Source organism: Natrix helvetica, assembly GCF_964273705.1.
Source record: "Natrix helvetica genome assembly, chromosome: 2".
In the NCBI taxonomy this organism is placed as follows: domain Eukaryota; kingdom Metazoa; phylum Chordata; class Lepidosauria; order Squamata; family Natricidae; genus Natrix; species Natrix helvetica.
This window is the reverse complement of record NC_138552.1, coordinates 33,746,584-33,767,105: the sequence shown is the minus strand read 5'-3', so window position 1 is coordinate 33,767,105 and position 20,522 is coordinate 33,746,584. Positions and strand designations below refer to the sequence as shown.

The window sequence follows — 20,522 nt, the reverse complement described above, 5'->3', positions numbered from 1 at the left end:
GGTTTCCTAGACTTAAGCCTGGTGCAAGACAGGGAATCTAATATTTTATGTTTTGGTAGATCTCTAGGAGTCCATGGATTGTTTATCTTATTCCACTCTCCAACTGTCTGTTGTTCTCACCTGAGATAAGGGGGGGAGGGGGCAATGTTAGAAAGAATATGGAACCAGGACACTGGTGTACATTTGAGGGTTCCAAATGTTATTCTTATTGTATCATTAAGATAAACTTCAATCTTGTTGGTATGACAGCTTCTTCCCCATACAGGCGTGCAGTATTCAATGAGAGTAAATTCATGATTGTACCATTGTATGCAGTATTTATGCTTGTGCTCCCCATCCTGTGATTTTCCTAATCTTTGTTTTCAATTTTTTCCAATTACTTCATGATCTTTTCTAAATATGAAGGATCAGTCAAGATTTGTTTTCATCAAATGGGCTTAAACTAATTAATTACAACATTCAACTAAGCAATTGTAATTAGCTGCAGGCTGTACATGTAAAACAGCAGTTTTTCTGAAGTGTAAAGCCTATTATTAGTAATGTAGCCTGTCAATGCCAGAAGATGGTCTTCATATAAAGGAATTGATAAATGGATAGCTTTAAGCCAGATTTTGATGTTTGGGATATAATCTACATTTCATCAGCAGACATCAAATTAAATCTATCCCTTATATAAAAAGATGAAAGTGGCTTCAGGATAAATCTTTTATCATGTGGCCCCAGAAAATCTAGATTGGAATTTAGACAAGGTACATAAATCTCTTCCCTGGCCGTATTATTGATTCAGACATGTGACTGTGTTTTTTTCTCCACAGGAATGTAATTATGAAAAAAGATGATTTTCCACCATTAAAGGAAAGCAGCATCCTGAATGTTATACAAAAATCAACATCACTTCAGCATACAATCCACTGAAAATGGAAACACACAGATGGTGAGGCCCTTTTGTAGAGCAGGATCTGAAAGCTCGACCCTTGAAAATACCTGGACATCATTGTCTTAGTTTTAGCAATTTAAAGCTTTTATCAAAAGCACCATACAATACTGCCCTAGCAGGAAATCCGCATTATTATTCAGAGAAATAACTTCTGAGATCTACAATTTAATTTTTTTTAAACCCACACACTGGAGAGGGTTATGGAAATTTAATTTAGGTTTAAATTGCCTGCTTGAAAGAGGGACGAAATGGTTACATTAGTCTAAGTAACCTGTTGATGATCAAAGGACATGCAGTAAATATGGTGTGTAGTAACTATGTATATGGCTCTTGGTGATTAACTTGGCTTTTAAAAATAATTGGTAAGCCTGATTTAGAATGTATGTTGTAACTTTCTTGTTTTTGACTCAATATTGTGGAAAAATTATGGCACTGATATTCAATGTACAAGTAATTCATGTTATATAGAATCGGAAGGAAGCTGTTCTTGAGTTCTTTTTAAAGTTCTTTTTAATTAGTCATCATTTAGTTTATGGTGATCAGTAGTTGAACAAGTATTGACACTGAAAGCTGGCAAGTCAAACAAAGTCTTAACATATTTTTAAATACAAAATGTAGTAGCATTAAAATGCCTTGCAAACACCATAAACATTCTGTACTCACTTATTTCCGAAGAAAAATGGAGATGAGCCTAGTCTATTTGACAGCAGATTAAGACACTCTTTTGCATCTCTGTAGATCTAAAATGGAGAAAAGTTCATCTGCACAGAATGTTCCCAATACTTATGTCTGTGGAGTGCTTTCACAACAGTGGATACTTTTTGAGCACTACTTTTGTGGTGAAAATTTTCCCATACTGATTTCAAAGGTTGCAAAGAAAGTTATGTAAAAGCTCTGGAAAATGTTCCTGTGTGGTAAACAATTGTTTTCCCTTATTGTTTTAATTTCTGTTTTGAAAAAAAAAACCTGTGCAGGGCTTCAGATTTGATTCCAAAATAATGCTTTGGGAATATACAAAGGTATAAACAAAGTACTTGTCTGGAACGCCTTCAAAGTTACATTTTTTCTTAGTTTGTATAGCACCGTATTAGATCAATCTTTTTTTTTTGTTAGTAATAAAGTGCGGGGAGGAGAGATTTGGTTTAGAAAGCAAATGGATCTTTTCATAATGCTCTGGAAAAAATGAAGGTGTTCACAAAATTAGGGTCTTTCTCAAAGGAATGTATTATCTGTAAACACAAGACTGTATATTCTGCCTTGATAGAAAGGTAAATATTCTGTAAATAATATCAAACAAGACACCACTACATTCTGAAGATTCAACATCTACCATTTTATAAAGTAGAATAGTAAACAATACTGTATTTCTCATGGAGTGATAGTACATCTGCATCAATTTTAATTGACTAAGAAATTTACCTGAACTTCAATTTCAGTGATGCTATAGAGCGGAGGCCCTCCCTTTGTCAGCAAGATCCTATTAAGAGCATCTCTGGACATCTTTCTAGGTAGGTACCAACTCAATGGAAATGGAATCCTTGAAGCAAACCATGGTTTTGTCATATTATAGTAATTATCAGCTTCAATCCAAAAAGTATACAGCTGTACCATGAAGATAAAGAATGTTAATATTCAAGAATGAAGGCACATTCTATAAAGATTACAATTTATTTTAATACTACATGCAGATTATTATTTTTTTATTGAAGCTTTTATCTCTAAATTCGAAATATAAGAGTTTATACATATAGATAACCCAGATTTAGGACTAGGGAAATTCAGCACATTTATTATAATGAAATGACTAGAAATAACACTTTTCTTCCTCTAAGGCATATTCTTCCTGAAATATAATTTATGTAAATAAGCAATAAAAGTAATTAATTTGAAAAAGGTCATTGGTACTTTACCTGTTACGCCTCTTCTAATAGGGTGGAGATAGCATCCATGCATGGGTTGACGTTGTCCGCCTTCTGATTGGACTGAGTCTGATTAAAGATAGTTAAGTCATTTGTGGACTATTATACTAAGCTATATGTACAGGATAATATACAGAACAAGTTAATAGATGATTTTTTGGAAGGAAAAAGGGTTGCAAAAATTTCTGTGCTTCAAAAGGCAAATTTGGAACGTCTTATAACCGCTGATGAGATCACTTTAGTTATAAATCAACTTAAATTAGCTAAGGCTCCAGGGACTGATGGTTTGACTGCAATGTATTATAAAACTTTACAACTGGAAATGATTGAATATCTTACACAACTATTTTGTAATATACAACAAGGAGGTAAAATACCTCCCTCATGGAAAGCGGCTTTTATCTCATTGATACCTAAAGATAAAGAGGGCCCTAAGAAACCAGAGGATTACAGGCCGATATCTCTTCTGAACACAGATTATAAAATATTTGCTAAGGTACTAGCCAACAGATTGATGCCGGTTATTCAAGAGATTATTCATCATGATCAAGCAGGATTTATTGAAGGCAGACATATGAAGGAGAATGTAAGGCAACTCATAGATTTAATTGACTATCTTGATAAGAATAAGCAGATCTCTGCAGTGCTGGTTTTCTTGGATGCAGAGAAGGCCTTCGATCGAGTGAATTGGAACTTTCTAACCAAGACTTTGGAAAAGATGGATATGGGACCACGATTGCGGCAGGCGATTGGAGCAATTTATCAGCAACAAAATGCACAACTTATTATTAATGGAAATTTGTCAACAACTTTCGAGATACAAAAAGGCACAAGACAAGGTTGCCCATTATCCCCATTGTTATTTATTTTAACTTTGGAAGTCTTGTTGAACGCAATTCGGGACTCAAAATCCTTAGATGGCATAGCTATCAGGCAAAAGGAATACAGAACTAGAGCATTCGCCGATGATCTGGTTGTTACCCTTTCACATCCTTTGAAATCAATAATCCAGATGAAAAATATCATAATAGAATTTGGCATGGTGTCTGGGTTTAGACTAAATCAAAACAAAACGAAAATGATGGTTAAAAACATGACAGAGACTCAAAGAAAGAGACTTGTAAGTTTAGCAGGTTTTGAAATAGTTTCTAAAGTTAAATATTTAGGAATACAAATTTCAGAATCAAACACAAAACTTTTCTCAAATAACTATGAAGTGTTGTGGCAAAAGATACAGAAAGATCTTGAAGCGTGGAAAAAGTTACAATTGTCTTTGCTTGGAAGGATCTCAGCAATTAAAATGAACATTCTACCTAGATTTATCTTTCTATTCCAGATGATTCCGGTGCTTAAGTCAGATAAAACCTTGTTAAATTGGCAAACAACATTAAATAAATTTGTTTGGAAGGAGAAAAAACCGAGAGTAAAGATGAAGATTATGCAAGATACACGTGAAAGAGGCGGCCTCAGACTCCCAAACCTTCGATTGTATTATGAAGCTGCGGTATTAACGCATGTAGCAGACTGGTTCGGGAAAACAAAAATGGAATTGCTCAATATAGAAGGCCATGATCTTGTTCTGGGATGGCATGCATATCTTTTTTATGAAGACAGGGTGGATAAAGTGTTCAACAACCATGTTCTCCGTAGTGCCTTGATGAGAATATGGAAGAAGCACCGGCCCAATTGGGATTATAAAATACCGCTTTGGTTGGATCTTGCAGACACCATGGGGATTATGAATATTAAGTCACTCGGGGGTTGTTTATATAAAGATGTGCTTATTGCTGATGGAGGCGAATGGAAGTTAAAAACTTTGGAACAGCTGTTGGAAGAAGGAATTACTTTAAATTGGTTACATTACATACAGCTTCAGAAGAGATGGGAAGAAGATCGCAGGGTCGGCTTTATGGATAAAGAAGTGGAACTGATTAAGCAGATAAAAGAGACTGGTCCAAAACAAGTTAAAAGAATATATAATGTACTGTTAGAAAGAGACTCAGAAAGTGAATTGGTTAAGGATTGTATGATTAAATGGGCTCAGAATTTTGGTGAAGTGGTTATGTTGGAAACGTGGGAAAAAATATGGGTTCAGAATGTTAAATTTACACAGTCACAGAATTTAAGGGAGAATTTCTATAAAATGTTTTACAGATGGTATTTAGATCCTAAAAAATTATCATGCATGTACCCAAATGTTCAACCAAAATGTTGGAGATGCGGGTGTCTAGATGCTACCTTTTTTCATGTATGGTGGACTTGTAACAAGGTTAAAGCTTTTTGGATAAAAATATGGTGGGTTATGCAGAATGTATTTAAGACAAGAATACAATTCACTCCACAAATGTTTTTATTGGGTATAGTTAAGGATTTTACCAAAGGGGAAACAAAATTGGCCTTGTATATGGTTACAGCAGCTAGGTTGTTGATTGCGCAACATTGGAAAAAAGATTTTTTTGCCGACAATTGATCAATGGATTCAGAAGGTGGCGGGATTCGCTGAAATGGCAAAAATTTCAGCTTTCTTAAAAGCTCAGAAACAGGAGGATTACACACAGGAATGGGCAAAATGGATTGATTATATACAGAATAAATACCAGACTAGGAGTTATTATCTAGCCTTTAGGTAAGAATGTTTAGACCGATAGATGATCAGAGTAAATAGTATATGGGATGTTTGGAATTGTTAGAGTGGTATACAGCGGAAGTCAGGGGGGTGGGTTTGTGTGGGAGGTGGGGGAGGGTTAGGGTGGAGGGTGGGGCAATATATATGTATGAATAAATTAGAAGATGGGACTAATGAAACATTGTTAGGCTAGGAGAAATTTATATTAAGAGTTATAGATGTTAAATTAGCTTAGAAAATGATCAATGTGTTATTATTAATTTAAGAGAAATTTATATAGTGTTTGTTGGGAGGAGAGGGGTTATGAGTAATCTATTTTAAGATGGGGGGAGGGGAGGGGGTAAAGTGTTTGGTATAATATTTGAATGTGAATTTTTGCGGGGGGGTTGGGGGGGTATAGCATTTGTATGAGATTTATATTGTGTGGAGGGGGGGTGAAAAGGGGGAAAATTTGTTTGTACAAAACTCTTTTAATAAAAAAAAAAAAAGATAGTTAAGACATGCCCCTTGTTGCTAGCCTTACCCAGCTTTTCGGCAAAGAACTTAGACACACTCAACATGTCATCACTCAATAACTTTAATAAACCATAACTCATCATCAATCAAATATCGGCAAACAGTACTTGACAACAAACAACCTGAAATATAACCCATCGTTAGATCTACAACCCCTTGATACCAAGGAACAGTGTATAAAACAGATCAGTCGTATAGTAGGGAGGGGATGGATGCTATCTCCACCCTATTAATAATAATAATAAAATTTTATTTGTTAGCCGCACCCTCTCCCGAAGGACTCGGGGCGGCGTACAATAAAAAACACATAAAATACAAATATAGACAGTACATACACAAAAATATAAACGTATACGTGGAGGAGGTAGACAGATAAATGGAAACAATTAAAATAGCCATTTAAAATCCCCTAAGTAAAATTACGAAATTAAAAAACCTGTCAGGAGCGATATGATCAAACTATGATTGAGCCAGGCCAGCTACTTGGAAAAGGTGGGTCTTGAGCTTTGCACGGAAGGAGCGGAGGTCAAAGGTAGTCCTAATATCCGGGGGGAGGTCATTCCACAGGGCTGGGCCCGCCACAGAGAAGGCTCTGCTCCTAGGCACCGCTCCGCGGCACTGTCTGGTGGACGGCACCTGGAGAAGTCCTTCTCTGTGCGAGCGAATTGGTCGCAGGGATGTATGGGGCAGGATACGATCCCGCAAGTAGCTAGGTCCTGTGCCATGGAGCGCTTTAAAGATCGTTATCAAAACCTTGAAACGCACCCGATAGACCACAGGAAGCCAGTGCAGCTCGCGCAGGAGAGGTGTCACATGGGAGTACCTTGTACTCCCCATAATCACCCTCGCGGCCGCATTCTGGACCAACTGTAGTCTCCGAGTGCATTTCAAGGGAAGCCCCATGTAGAGAGCGTTGCAGTAGTCCAGGCGAGACGTCACCAGCGCATGAGTGACTGTGCGTAAGGCGTCCCGGTCCAATAGGGGGCGCAATTGGCGCACCTGGTGGAACGCCCCCCTTGTCACGGCTGTCACATGGTCGTCCATGGACAGCTGGGCATCCAGGAGGACGCCCAAATTGCGCGCCCGCTCCACGGGGGCAAGTTGTACGCCCCCGATGGCCAGAGATGGAATTAACTGGTTGAACCGGGGGGCCGGAACCCACAGCCACTCCGTCTTGGAGGGGTTGAGCTTGAGTCGGTTGTCATCCATCCAGACCCGTACGGCTTCCACACACCGGGACATCACTTCGACGGCCTCGTTGGGGTGGTTCGGGGTGGAAATGTACAGCTGAGTATCATCAGCGTACAGATGATATCCCACCCCGAAACCATGAATGATCTCACCCAGTGGCTTCATATATGTGTTGAACAGGAGTGTCGAGAGGACCGACCCCTGTGGCACCCCACAAGTAAGGGGGCTTAGGGTCGACCTCTGCTCTCCTGCCAACACACGTTGCGTCCGACCGGAAAGGTAGGAGCCAAACCACCGCAAAACGGTGCCCCAGACCCCCAACCCCTCCAGTCGGTGCAACAGGATACCATGGTCGATGGCATCAAAAGCCGCCGAGAGATCTAATAGGACCAGGATAGAGGAACAACCCCTATCTCTGGCCCTCCAGAGATCATCCACCAACGCGACCAAGGCCGTCTCCGTGCTGTGCCCGGGGCAAAAGCCGGACTGGCGCGGGTCTAGATAATCATTTTCCTCCAGATGTCGTGGAAACTGATAAGCCACCACACTCTCTACAACCTTCGCCAAAAAGGGAAGGTTGAAGACAGGACGATAATTGGCCAGCTCCGTAGGGTCCAGGGAAGGCTTCTTGAGCAAGGGTCTCACCACCGCCTCTTTCAAGGCGGCCAGAAGAGACCCCTCACCCAACGAAGCGTTCACTAGGCCCAGGAGCCAGTCACGTGTAACCTCCCAGGATGCCAGTACAAGCCAGGAGGGGCACGGGTCCAGTAAACATTTGGTAGGTCGCAGTCGTCCACGCATTCTGTCCAAATCCTCGATGGCAACCAAGTCAAACTCCTCCCAGACTGGTCTCTCAAGACTCGCCGCGGACGTCTCCACTAGACCACTGAAAGGGACCCAATCCTTCCGGATTTGAGCGATTTTATCCTGCAGATATTTCCCAAATTCCTCTGCCCTACCCTGTAAAGGGGCCTCCCGCAGCCTCTGAAACAGGAGGGAGCGGGACACCCGAAACAGGGCGGCAGGGCGGTTCTCTGTGGATGCAATGAGAGCGGCACAATATTGACGTTTGGCCGCTCTCAATGCCACAAGGTACGTCCTTAAATGGGCTCGTACCTGTGTTCGGTCAAATTCGGAACGGGAGGATCTCCAACGACTCTCTAGGCATCTCTTGCGGCGCTTCATCACCCTTAGCTCCTCGGTAAACCAAGGGGCCAGGGTGGATCGTTGCTGCCGGAGAGGCCGCAAAGGCGCCACCCGGTTCAAGGCCCCGGTAGTCGTATTATTCCACGCGACCACCAGGTCCTCTACCCGGGGGCGGGTCAGGGCTACAGGAGGTGGCCCCAAGCTCCATCTGGAACCTATCTGGTTCCATCAGGCGCCTGGGGCGGAACCATCTAGTGTTTTCCGGTTCCGCCTCCCCGCAGCGGGGGGTAGCACCAGGGAAGTCAAGTCGGAGGAGTGAGTGATCTGACCATGACAGGGGAGTGATGGTTAAATTCCCTCCTCCCAGATCACTCAACCACTGGCCAGAGACAAAAAGAAGGTCCAAGGTGTGGCCTCCCTCCCTAGAAGAAGCATATCAGGTAAGTACCAACGCCCTTTCTCAATAGAGGTGGAGATAGCATCCATGCATGGGACATACCCAAGTCTTATTGTCCTGACGGGAGTCAGACTGATCAGAAACAGGTGCGGCCAAACGGACCACTTGTAAGACTGCGGCCAAAAGCCGCCTCCGCAGACGCAAATTTTTCAATTTTATAGTTGGTAATGAACGTGGAAGACTGCAGATCTCATCTAGAGACGCTTGTGTAGCCCAGGCTGCGGTAGTAGCCGCACTTCTCGCAGAGTGTGCAGTTATGCCTCTAGGCACTGGCTCATGTTGTGAACTATATGCCCTAGCTATGCAACTGCGCAGCCACCTGCTGATGATTGAGGCAGACACCTTCTGCCCTAGAGTTGCGGCCTGAAATGACACAAACAGCGTTTCCGACCTAAAGTCAGAAGTGCGACTGATGTAGACCTTAAGGGCACATCACACATCCAACTTGTGTCACCTTCTCTCCAAGGGATGGCTAGGTGAGGGGCAGAAGTTGGGCAAAACGACCTCCTGTGCCCGGTGGAACAAGGAGGAAACCTTGGGTATAAACCAGGGGAGAGAGCGGAGGACGTCCACAGGAACAGTGACCTTCACCAGTATTCTATTTGACAGCAGATTAAGACACTCTTTTGCATCTCTGTAGATCTAAAATAGAGAAAAGTTCATCTGCACAGAATGTGTGCCTTCTGAAAGGGTAAGAGAAACCACTGAAGGTGCCTAATGTGTAGGCGTGCCCAAGGCATGATGTTGATAGCCGACACTATTTACCCCAGCAAGCGGGACAAGGTGGCTAGGGAGACCCTGCGCTGACTCAATACCTTCCCAACCAGTTGTTTAATATTCGCTTACCTATCCTCTGATAGGAAAACCTGCCCGGAAGCGGAATCAATCCATGTCCCCAGGTGTAAGATTCGGGTGGTGGGTTCAAGGTGATTTGTATCTATGTTTATAGAAAACCTGTGGGCCTCCAAGGTGCGAATTGTTATTTCTAAGTCCTGCCTTGCTCCAGATAGTGACCTGGATTGTAACAACTTATCATCGAGGTAGCATTGGACACGCACGGGCAAAGCCTCAGATGTGCTGCCAATGCCACCAGCACCTTAGTGAATGCCCAGGGGGAGCGGAGGAAAGGCCGATTGGGAGGGCCTTGTACTGATAGTGCCACCCCCCCGTAACAGAACTTCAGAAATTTGCAGTGTTCAGGGAGAATAGGGATGTGCAGGTAAGCCTCCGTCAAGTCAATGGATGTGAGGAGGTCACCTTCCCGCACCCCTGCTAGAATGCAATGAATGCAAATTGTGTGGCATTAAGCATCGCATCGGCAGTAAACTGGAGTGCAGCAATGATCTTATTCAGATCCTGATGAGCCCTTGAGTCCGTAGCCGGGATCCTCTGCTATAATTGTTGAAGCCAGAAGAGGCACGATCTCAAGAAGGATGCAGACGTTGAGGCACGCACCGCCCAAGCCGCCGCCTGATGTTCATGATGCATCGTGAGGTCGGCTCTCCTGTCCTCCGGCTTTAGGACCTCCTCTTGCAAACCCAGCATAGTGGTCGCTGTGTAGAGGACGGCCACCGGGGTGTCGATTGTCGGGATCTGCAGGAGCTGACCCAGGTCATTGGCCACATTGTAGAATTTTTTGTCTACAGAAGGTGTAGGGCCTGATGTTGGGGATGCACTTTGTCTCTGCACCACGTCAAGGAACAACTTAGGAGCAGGAACTGTGTCTATTTCAACAGTTTGTTCCGTAAAAAAGAAATCCACTGAAGCGGAAGTTGCAATGGGTGCAGAAGGTGATGCCTGTGCCCCGAAGCTGGCTGAAGCTTTGGCCTTGGTCAGCAGAGTCTTGAAATGGGCTGGTTGGAACAAACCTGAGAACGAGGCTTTTTCAGGTATTGCCTCTTCATCCTCAGAGAACTCTGCATCTTTGAGCTCTCCTTCCTCCAACACTGGGGACTGGCTATGCTGAGAACGAGATGGAGATATGGTCCCCTGCATAGCAGGTGTTGGAGCAGCAGTGGGAGAGGCCACCGGTGAGGCCACAGGCGGATCTGGCGGAACTACTGGCGGAATTGCTGTTGCCCCTTGAAGTAGCCCAGCTGCTATGCCCTGGCTAATGGCCGATGCAATAATGCCCTGAATATTGGGCAAGGCCAGAGAATTCAGTTCTAAGCCAGAGCGGAGGCCCGCAGCTGTAGGAGAAAAAGTGGCCTCAGCAGGCCTATGACTCCCAGATCCTATCTGTTGCCCTGCCAATATATTGCCCTGGAGATCCGAGCCTGACCTGCATAAGCCCGATGTGTTGATTGGGAATAGTGGGCTGAAGGGGCCAGGGTCCTGCTTAAGTCCAATAGAAGAGAGGAGGAAAGATCTGCTGCTAACGTGAGAGGCTTGATCCCCTTTAGATGAGGACGATTGGGGCCTATGAGATGTAGAGGGCCCTTGCTTAGTGGCTGGCTTGTCCTGCCCCTTCTCCGCCCTGGAGGCCAATTTTGAGGCCTTCTTGGACTTGGAATATCTAGCAGATTTTTCTGCCTTTTTTTGCCCCTTGGAGTCAGTACCAGCCTGAGAGGTGGGTGTTTCCACCGTTATAAGGAGCCCCTGCTCTGCTGCCTCCATGCCAGGGCTCAATAATCCTTCAGGAGTAGCGAGGGCCTTATTAACCATCGCAGCAGCAGCCTCCACAATCTTGTGTCACTAAGGCAAACAAAATGATGTCTCATGCTTTTTCTAACAGCCCACTGTGCTTCACACTTTGTGGAGAACCTCTCCCTTATGGCTGTCAATCTGGCCCAGCACTGCAGGCCCAGCACTGCCTCATCTGTTGCTATTAATCCGCTCACGCCGATCATTTCCTGCCTGAGCGCTTCCCAAAACGCTACACAAGTGCTGCAAATGAAGCCCAACCGCGAGCGATCAAAGGGCTAGAGGTGGAAGTGTTGCGGCTGCACTTTAAGCACGAATTCCTGAGGCGGCTAAAGGGATGTGCTCCGCCAGCGGTGAGAAAAAAAGAACCAGCAACCCGGCTGGCTCTCTCTTCCTTGCGGCCCGAGAGCTGGTTGGGAAACTAACCTGAAAGGCAGCGCTACAGCACACGAGCCTTGATCGCTTCAGCCGCAGCGCCCTCACAAGCTGTCAAAGTTCCGACTTCATGGGGTAGCCTCGGCAAGCTGTCAAATTCTAACTTCGCGAGGCAGCCTCAGCGATCGCAGAAGCGATAAGGGATGAATCGTCTAGTAGCCTGGATAAAGGCGGGCATCTGTGCTGATGTAATGGCACAGACAAAGAGTGCTCCACTCTCTCCGCCTTGTTACATGAGCACTTAGAGTTTTCTCAGTGCGAGCAATGGGCACAAGGCCCCTCCCCTCTAGCCCGGCTGACAGTTCCAAAAGGTCAGGCTTATTTCCTCAATCCAGGCAAGGTAGATGAGAACAAATAGATGTAATAATTATTCAACCTACAGTACAATTAATAATCCTATCAAGGAGCTAACGATGACACGACCATCCTCAAAGTGGACTGAGTCGAAAAACTGGGTAAGGCTAGCAACAAGAGGCATGTCTTTACTATCTTTAATCAGACTCAGTCCAATCAGAAGGCGGACAATGTCAACTCATGCATGAATGCCATCTCCACCTCTATTGAGAAACATACATGGTAACAATAGTTGAGCACATATCACAACAACATATGATTTGTTTTGATCAGTTGCTCAACAAGCCACAGACATTTGGTTCAAACACAGCAAATCATAATACCAGGGTTCATGAATAATGCTAACTAAAATCAAAATAAGTAACATTATGGTTTAGCATGGTGTGTGAATGTAACTTTGAAATTTCAAACAATCTCACAATTAGCTTAATGATTGTGATATCACAGGCCTTGTTTTTACATGATACAGAAACCTACATGATAAAAATGTCAAGAACATTTGTAGGTGTTTTTTTTTTGCTTTGTGCCACTTTGCAATATAAATATAATATAAAATCCATTTATTTTGAAAACTAATGATAAACTATTGCATATTACTGATTCTTGATTAATTTCATTTGCTTTTCTGCGTTTGCAGTTCTATGTTTTAAATGACTCGCCTACAGAAAACATATAAATATTTTAATAAAATTAATAATAGAACCTTTTTTACCTTCTAGTTTTCCTTTTGAAATATTTTAATCAAATCTCCATTCACAGTGTGAAGTATCACAGTCCAGATTTAGGCTGAATTATTGTTTTTAAGAAGTAGGCCACATAAGTGTAACTTACAAAACTGATTAAGTTTCCTATTTAGTTGACTAAATTAATCATTTTCGATTATAACTTTAAATGTTGATTTTAAACAGACACTTCCTTAAGTGTTTCATAGCTCATTCATACAAACACCAATCCCATTAATTAATTTCATTAATTTCAGTGATAGAAATATGAGATTCTTAAGTTATACAAGCAAATTTGATTTAAAACCATCAGAACATGAAAGCAAAACCTGTTGCTTGTGATTGGAGAATGGATTGCCAAAGTTGGAAATATTAAAGAAAATGTTACACTGCATGGTTTTAAGAATCGAAAATGAAGGAGGACATCAACATACCAATTTCTCCCAATCTATTATTTCTTTATAGTTAACACTATCTTCAAACAACTAAAATGATACCTGTATCTGTGGAAGCATCACATGGAGTAGATTGAAATCAAATTGACTACAATTGCTAAAATAGGTTAGAAGATTTCACTTATGGTATCAAACAGAAAGCCAGGTGCTGACTATGTAAGAGATTAAAAACTACAATACTCATGTGCAGGTTCTAAGTTGGGCTAAAGAAGAAGAAGACAGACAGTTTCCACAATATGAACATATATCTACCTTTTTCAGAGAACATCAGGAATCATTTTGAAGTTCTGAAGTCATTGACACAGAACCAGAGGAACTGGCTAAGGAGGAAAGTGAAAAGAGACTGCCAAAGATGAAGAAATAGAAGAACACAAACTGGATGTCACGGAAAAAAACATCAAAATTGCCAAGAAGAGAAGAGAAGCCAAAGCCAAGAAAGGTAAAAACCGCATTCACTATTTACATAAATCTTAGTATTAGAAGATGAAATTATAGTAGATCAGCACCCTGGTCATTATCAAGTCAGAAGGCTATAGGAACTGATGGAATATCCACAGAAATATGGCAAACAATAAAAAAAGAATCAGTAAAAGTTCTAACCAGGCTATGCCAGTAAATCTGGAAAATGACACAGTTGCCAATAGATTTGAAGAGATTAATCTACATTCCAATACCAAAATAGGAAACTTAACAATGCGCACACACCTATCATACAATATCCTTAATTTCACATCATAGCAAAATAATACTTCAGATCGGTGAACAGATTACATCCCAAATGGAAAAACAAACACCAGATGTTCAAGCTGGCTTTAGAAAAAGCTAACGAACATGAGACATTTTGCTGATGCATGCTGGATAATTGAGAAAGCCACAGAATACCAAAAAATTAGTATGTGATCCATTGATTATAGAAAGGCCTTTGATTGTGTTAATCATGTCAACCTATAAAACGTGCTTAGAAAAATGGAGATTCCAGAATATCTTATTGTCCTAATGTAAAACCTATATACAGGGTCAAGAAGTCACAGTAGGGACAGAACACAGCAAAACAGATTGACTCCAGATTGGCAAAGAAGTGAAACAAGGATGTATCCTTTCATTTATTTAACCTATTTGCTGGATATATTAAGGGAACCCAGACTGAAAGAGATGAGGGTGATTTTAAAAATGGAGAAAGAAACATCAATAACCTGCCTTATGATATGACATTATTCTTGACAGCTGAAAATGAAAAGAATCTGCAAACTCTAATAATAAAAGTCAAAGAGTATAGTGAAAATTAAAATTAAATAAAAAGAAAACCAAATTACTAACATCAGGTATAGAAACAAGGCTTAGAATTGACAATGAAGATATTGAAGTAGCGTCTGCTTTTTAGGATCACAGTAAAAGAACAAGTACCGTAGTCGAGAAATACACTACAGATTAGTATTTGGTAGAAAGGCTAAGGCAGCCTTTGAAAAGATGCCATGATGTGTTTATACTGCAAAAATCAAAATAATGCTAGCAGTAGTATTCCCTATGCCACTTCATGGAAGCAGGATAGGAATAGTACCGTATTGACAATTTTGAACTCTGGCATTGGAGAAGCATTCTGAGAATACCATGCGCTGTCAAGAAAACAAACAAACAGATCACTGAATAAATCAACACCGAGTTCTCTCTCAAGACATAAATGACAGGGCTCAAATTATGCTATCTTAAACACATTATATAAAATCCTAACTCTGGCAAAGGAGCTAATGCTAAGCAAAATGCTAAGCAAAATGGAAGAAAGGGATAATTAGCTGTAAGACTGATGCATCACTAGAAGACTTGAATGACCAGTTTAGGGGCAGATTGTCATAGAGAAAATCAATTTATGTAGTTGCTAAGTTAACTCTAACTTGATGGCACATACTTTCAAAGAGAAAATGACAAAATATTAATTTTGACACATGTAGTAGCTGTCTATGACTCTTTTAAAAAGTATTCATAACTGATCCTTATCTTATGCAACCCTATATAAACATGAAATTTACTTACCATTGCCTAACATTATCCTGGCTTTTCTAAATCACTAGTGAATTCTTGTGATTTCTAGTATTTCTTATGTATCTTCAGTGCCTGCTGCATAAAAAGACTGGCTAAATACTACTTCTTTGCAGCCCTCATTTTTCAACATGTTATGAAGTCAGGAGAAACATCTGCCAATTGTGTTCCTGCAGCAGAAATGGAAAGAGTGCAACACTGGGCTCTGTCAGATGGATTTAGGCCAGTTTGTGTGCTGTTGTTTCAACAAACCACTCTGGTATAAGATGTTTATAAAGTGTCCACTCATTCCCATGCTCCATGTTCCCTGAGAACAATTCCTGGTCTTTCATTTCTCTGTCATGTTACTATAGCCTTGAGGAAACCAGGAGGTACAGTAGAAAATGTATTCACAAAAATATGAACTAAACGTTTTAGTGCCATAATGCAAATTCACCCAAGTTCTGACACACCTGCAGGTTCCTTGAGTAGCACCAGGTGTCCATCCAATGAAAACACAAAGCTCTCTTTAGGCTGAATTTGACCAGAAGCACCCATCCTGATAAGTATATTTGCATCAATATAAAAGTGAGGAATTGATTAAAATAATTCTCTCAAGCTCAGCAGGAAATGAATAGCAGAATGGTGACAGAAGAGGCTTATTGGGAACCAAGAGGGAGAGCTGTGGAACATCCAATAAGCCCACTGCTAATCACCTGACTTCATCTCCAATATAAAGGGTGGTGAAACATAACGACCTTGCTAAGTCACAGTAAGTGGAAAAACATTATTTTAATATTGATACAGCTATGTACAATTTAGTCTGTCAATCACACTTGTGAACCAGGAAGGAGATGAAGGCCATAATTTGAGGACGGAGAGGAAATAACTGTGCTGTGGTTAAATGCAAGTTGAGAGACTAGTTGGTTCTTACCATAGCAGGATGTAATTTTTCTTCAAGCAATGCAATATATGCCAGTGTGTCAGCTCCATCCTTTGAAGACAATTCATAATCAGCATTATATTTCTGCCAAAAAAAGGCAGAGGAGAGTTATATGAAACTTTCTAAAAAGAAACTAGATGTAATAACTGAAGTTAATTACACATTTTATATTTCACTAAGCACATGGTATAATAAAAAATAACATTTCTTTCTTCTACATAGTTGACATGCCTGTTTGAAATGTTCTGAAAATGGAAAATTCTGTTTTCTTTTTTCGCTTTGAAACTGCAACCAATGGAGCTTTTGGGGTGTTCTTGATGTCTACAACTGGTTTGTGTCTATTTTTTTTAAATTCTTTAAGCTAAATGCATTGGCCAATGAAAGGTTTCATCTCCATTGCCACTGGATAGAGCTAAATGAAGGGAAATATGATGGCATGTAATCTGGGAGGGAGGGAGGAAGGGAGTATATTCCAGAGAAGAGACAAGTGAGTTCAGATAATTTGTGTGAAAGGAGGATAAAGACAGCCCCACCCTAATAATTCCCACAGTATATCTTCATGTAGGTAGTAGCTTGCTTCAGTTTGGCAAGATTTTGTCTATAGGTGTGGAAAAATACAGAAATCTGCTTGGAAGAATTACTCTGTATCTTTCTTAATCTTGAAAGCCTGACATGGGGTAAGAGAGAATCAGTTAAACATGAACTGCTCTCTGCTGATAACTGTTGTGTTGTGTGTTGTGTTAGGTTTTTGTTTTTCTCTGAGGAAGTTAAACTGCAAGAGTTGCAACATAATACTATTGTTCCTATGGAGTCTTTAGGTGTTTTATCTTTCAGGCAGGTTACAAAATTCCAAGGTGTATACTGTGCATATGCATCCTAAATTATGTTGCTATGCTGCTATCCTTTCAGACTATAAAATCCATGAAACAATGTTACATTGTCTGTTTGTTGAATTTTAAAGGCAGGTTGTTAGATCCAAACAACCAACAGAATTATCTACTCTCATTCAATCCTTCTTACTTCTTAAAACATCAGAATATGGATACATTTGTCATCAATAATCAATTCAGTTCTCTCTGGTGATGGGCTTCACATTATTGAAATGAATCCAATAAATTACTGGAGCTGAAACAAGCTTGTTTTGAACTGCGGTTAATGAAGCAGGTTGAATTATATTTTGTCAATTGTTTTACAGGTAGTCCTCAACTTAAAATACAACTATTCAAAATTACAATAGCCTTGGAAAATATGCTTTATAGTCTGTGAGCACCAAAAAGCTCACAGACCATCATAAGCACCATGTTGTCCCACGAAAAAGTATGTATAAATGTTGCTTACATTGATTCAATGGACACCTTTGAAATATATCTTTTATAAAGTTATGCTCTTGGCAGAGTATAAAGTATATAGTATAGTATATAACAGGATGAATTATTATTTGCATGAGTCTATAACAACAGAAAGGAAGAAAGCAGTTGATGTTTCTATTCTATGATAAATATTCAAAACATTTCAAATTGCATTCTATCAGAATATTCTGATGAAATTATGGATTTACGAGATGCAATTCGGTTCTACAGTGAATAGGCATATCAATATCCAGTTTCAGAGTAGCTCCCTAAGAGAACAAAATATAATTCCCTCTGCTGACCAGATGCTATAGTAGAAATCAATCTGCAGCCATTCTTAACTGCTTCTCCATTCATGAAGTTTACTTTATGCAGAAGCCCGTAATTTGAGCAAGATACTTAATCTTCTCTGGTTCTTTTGTAAGCAGTTTCTGTTAGCAGAAGAGTTAAACAAAAAAAGAGGAGGAATTCTATGTGCCAATAAAACATGATTTTTATTTGCCCTGATGCGTTTCAGAAAATGTGTTCTTTTTCAAAGACATTTCTAGAATATCCAAGAACTGACTCTGTCAATTTGTTCATGTACGTTCCAGGAATGCCCTTGAAAAAGAACACATTTTCTGAAACATCTTGAGCCAAGTTAAAAAACAGTCCTTTTTTTTTACTAGCACCTGGGATTCCTCCTACTCACAGTTATTTACTTTACTGCCTGTCTTCTCTTTAACATTTTAGAATTCTACAATGTCTAATATAACAGTAACCAGGAAAGAAGGAAGGCATAGCTCAATATTAGACATCACATTTGCATGCTGAAGGTCTCATGTACCTTCAGGAGCATTAGAAAAACCTCTGTCTGACAAAACTACCAGTTAGTGTCAATAATACTCACATAAATATGATTCAGTAATAAGCAGTTTTCTAGGTTTCTAATTTCTGCTTGACTCCTTTATATGGGTGGGGGTGGGAGAATGTTCCAGGCAATCACTACACTACAGGAGAAAAAGCCCACCTCCAGAGACTGCCAAATGTTAAAGTTCCTAACAGATGAACTAAAGTATATCTTAATGGGATGGGCAGATGTAATTGGCGAGAGGCAATCCTTCAGATAACCTGGTCTCCTGCCATGAAGAGCTTGAAAGGTTAAAACCAATACCTTGAATTGGACTCAGAAGGAAACCAATGCAGTTCCTGGAGCAGAGGTGTGCTGTTCTGGAAGCAGATAACTGTCCATGCCACTGCAATACCTTCTGCACCACCTGAAGCTTCTGAATACTCAGAAGAGCAGCCCCATTACAGAAATCCAATCTGGAGGTGATTAGGACATGAGCAGTTTTGCAAAGAACGGGCGCAACTGGCACACAACATGTAGTGTAAAGGCCCTTCTAGACACAACTGCCACTTGCTACTTGAGCAAGAGTTATGCATCCAGGCAGCTTCCAAATTGCACAATGTATCTATCTGGGGAAGTGTGACCCCATCCAGCACCAAAGATGACAGAATCCTAGAACTGGTAAATCCCCAAAGCCACTCAGATTTTGCAGGGTTCGGCAGAAGCTGTTGTTCCCCAACTAGACCCTCACAATCTCTAGGCACTGGGATAAGAGATTTATAGCGTCACTTAATTTGTCAGAGACAGAGATATATAATTGGGTATATCAGTATACCAATGATATCTCATATCAGGATGAGGAATAAGCTCTCTCACACGACTTCATGTAGATATTAAATAGAAGAGAAGAAAGCACCAAACCTTGCAGCACCCCACACGGTAAAGGCTGGGGGCAGGATCTCTCCTCCCAAATCACCACTAACTGGAATTGACTCTGGAGGAAGTAAGCAAACCAGCATAACACTTTGTGGCCTACTCTAAATCCTCTACGGCTGTGATGGCGAACCTATGGCACGCGTGCCACAAGTGGAACGCGGAGCCATTTGTCAGGCCACGCGAAGCGCTCCGTCAGCTGGCCAGCGCACATGTGCGCGCTGGCCAGCTGAGTTCACCTTTTTAAAAGCTATTTTTCGCCTTCCCCAGGCTCCAGAGGCTTTATAGGAGCCTTTATAAGAGCCCCCCTCCCCCTCCCCGGAGGCTTCAGGGACCGTCCGGAGGCTTCCCTGAAGCCTTCGGAACGCTTAAAACCACCCTCTGAGCAAACCGGAAGTGACTTCCGGGTTGCTCGGAGGGTCGTTTTAAGCGTTCCGAAGGCTTCAGGGAAGCCTCCGGACATTCCCTGATGCCTTCGGAGCGCTTAAAACGACCCTCCGAGCACGGCGGGGCGGCTGCTTTGCCGCCCCGCCGTTGCCGAAGTCAGGCGCTCCCCCGGGAGCTTCTTTACTACTAAGGAAGGCGGTTCTCCTCTTCAGCCACTTCTCCACCAGCTCCGAGTGTCTGTCTAAGAAACATTCCACCGTGGCGGAGTCCAAGCCGGCAGGGTTTGCCATGATCCCGGGTAGCCTCGCCTTCCCCCGCCTGGAGGAACTTTAGGCGCTACTTATCCCTCATGTCGCAGCCTCCGTTGATCAGAAAAAGCGGTGGGGTCTAAGCCACTAATTCCCACGTCCCGAGAAAAGCACCCAGGATGCTTACAACAAGGCATGGAGCCCTCCTTGCACGGTACATCCGAAGCCGTCCGGGGCGCACCGCCGAATGGAGAAACTCAGCGTTGAGCTCTGCGCTTTGCTGGGCAATGCTCTGTTTTTTCGCCCCATTTCCTGTTCATTTGGCTAGTGAGCTGCCTCTTCCCTGCTCCCTGAAAGTTCGTCTCTTTCTTTCTCAATTTTACTTCGGCTTGTCCGTATTCCACCCAAGCGCAAGCGCT

At 41.8% G+C, this 20,522-nt stretch overlaps 1 protein-coding gene across 3 annotated transcripts in view; it reads right to left on the bottom strand.

Annotated features, from left to right (window-relative positions):
• Positions 1-20,522, bottom strand: part of MTX3 (metaxin 3) — a 35,022-nt gene that overhangs the window by 8,923 nt on the left and 5,577 nt on the right. For 2 of the 3 annotated variants that reach the window (XM_081943334.1, XM_081943336.1), the window contains exons 4-6: positions 16,349-16,441; positions 2,357-2,539; positions 1,601-1,677 (exon numbers count right to left, since the gene is read on the bottom strand). In XM_081943334.1, the coding sequence (XP_081799460.1) occupies positions 1,601-1,677; positions 2,357-2,539; positions 16,349-16,441 (353 nt within the window). The remainder of the gene's footprint in view (positions 1-1,600; positions 1,678-2,356; positions 2,540-16,348; positions 16,442-20,522) is intronic. The other variant, XM_081943335.1, reaches the window with a different exon arrangement.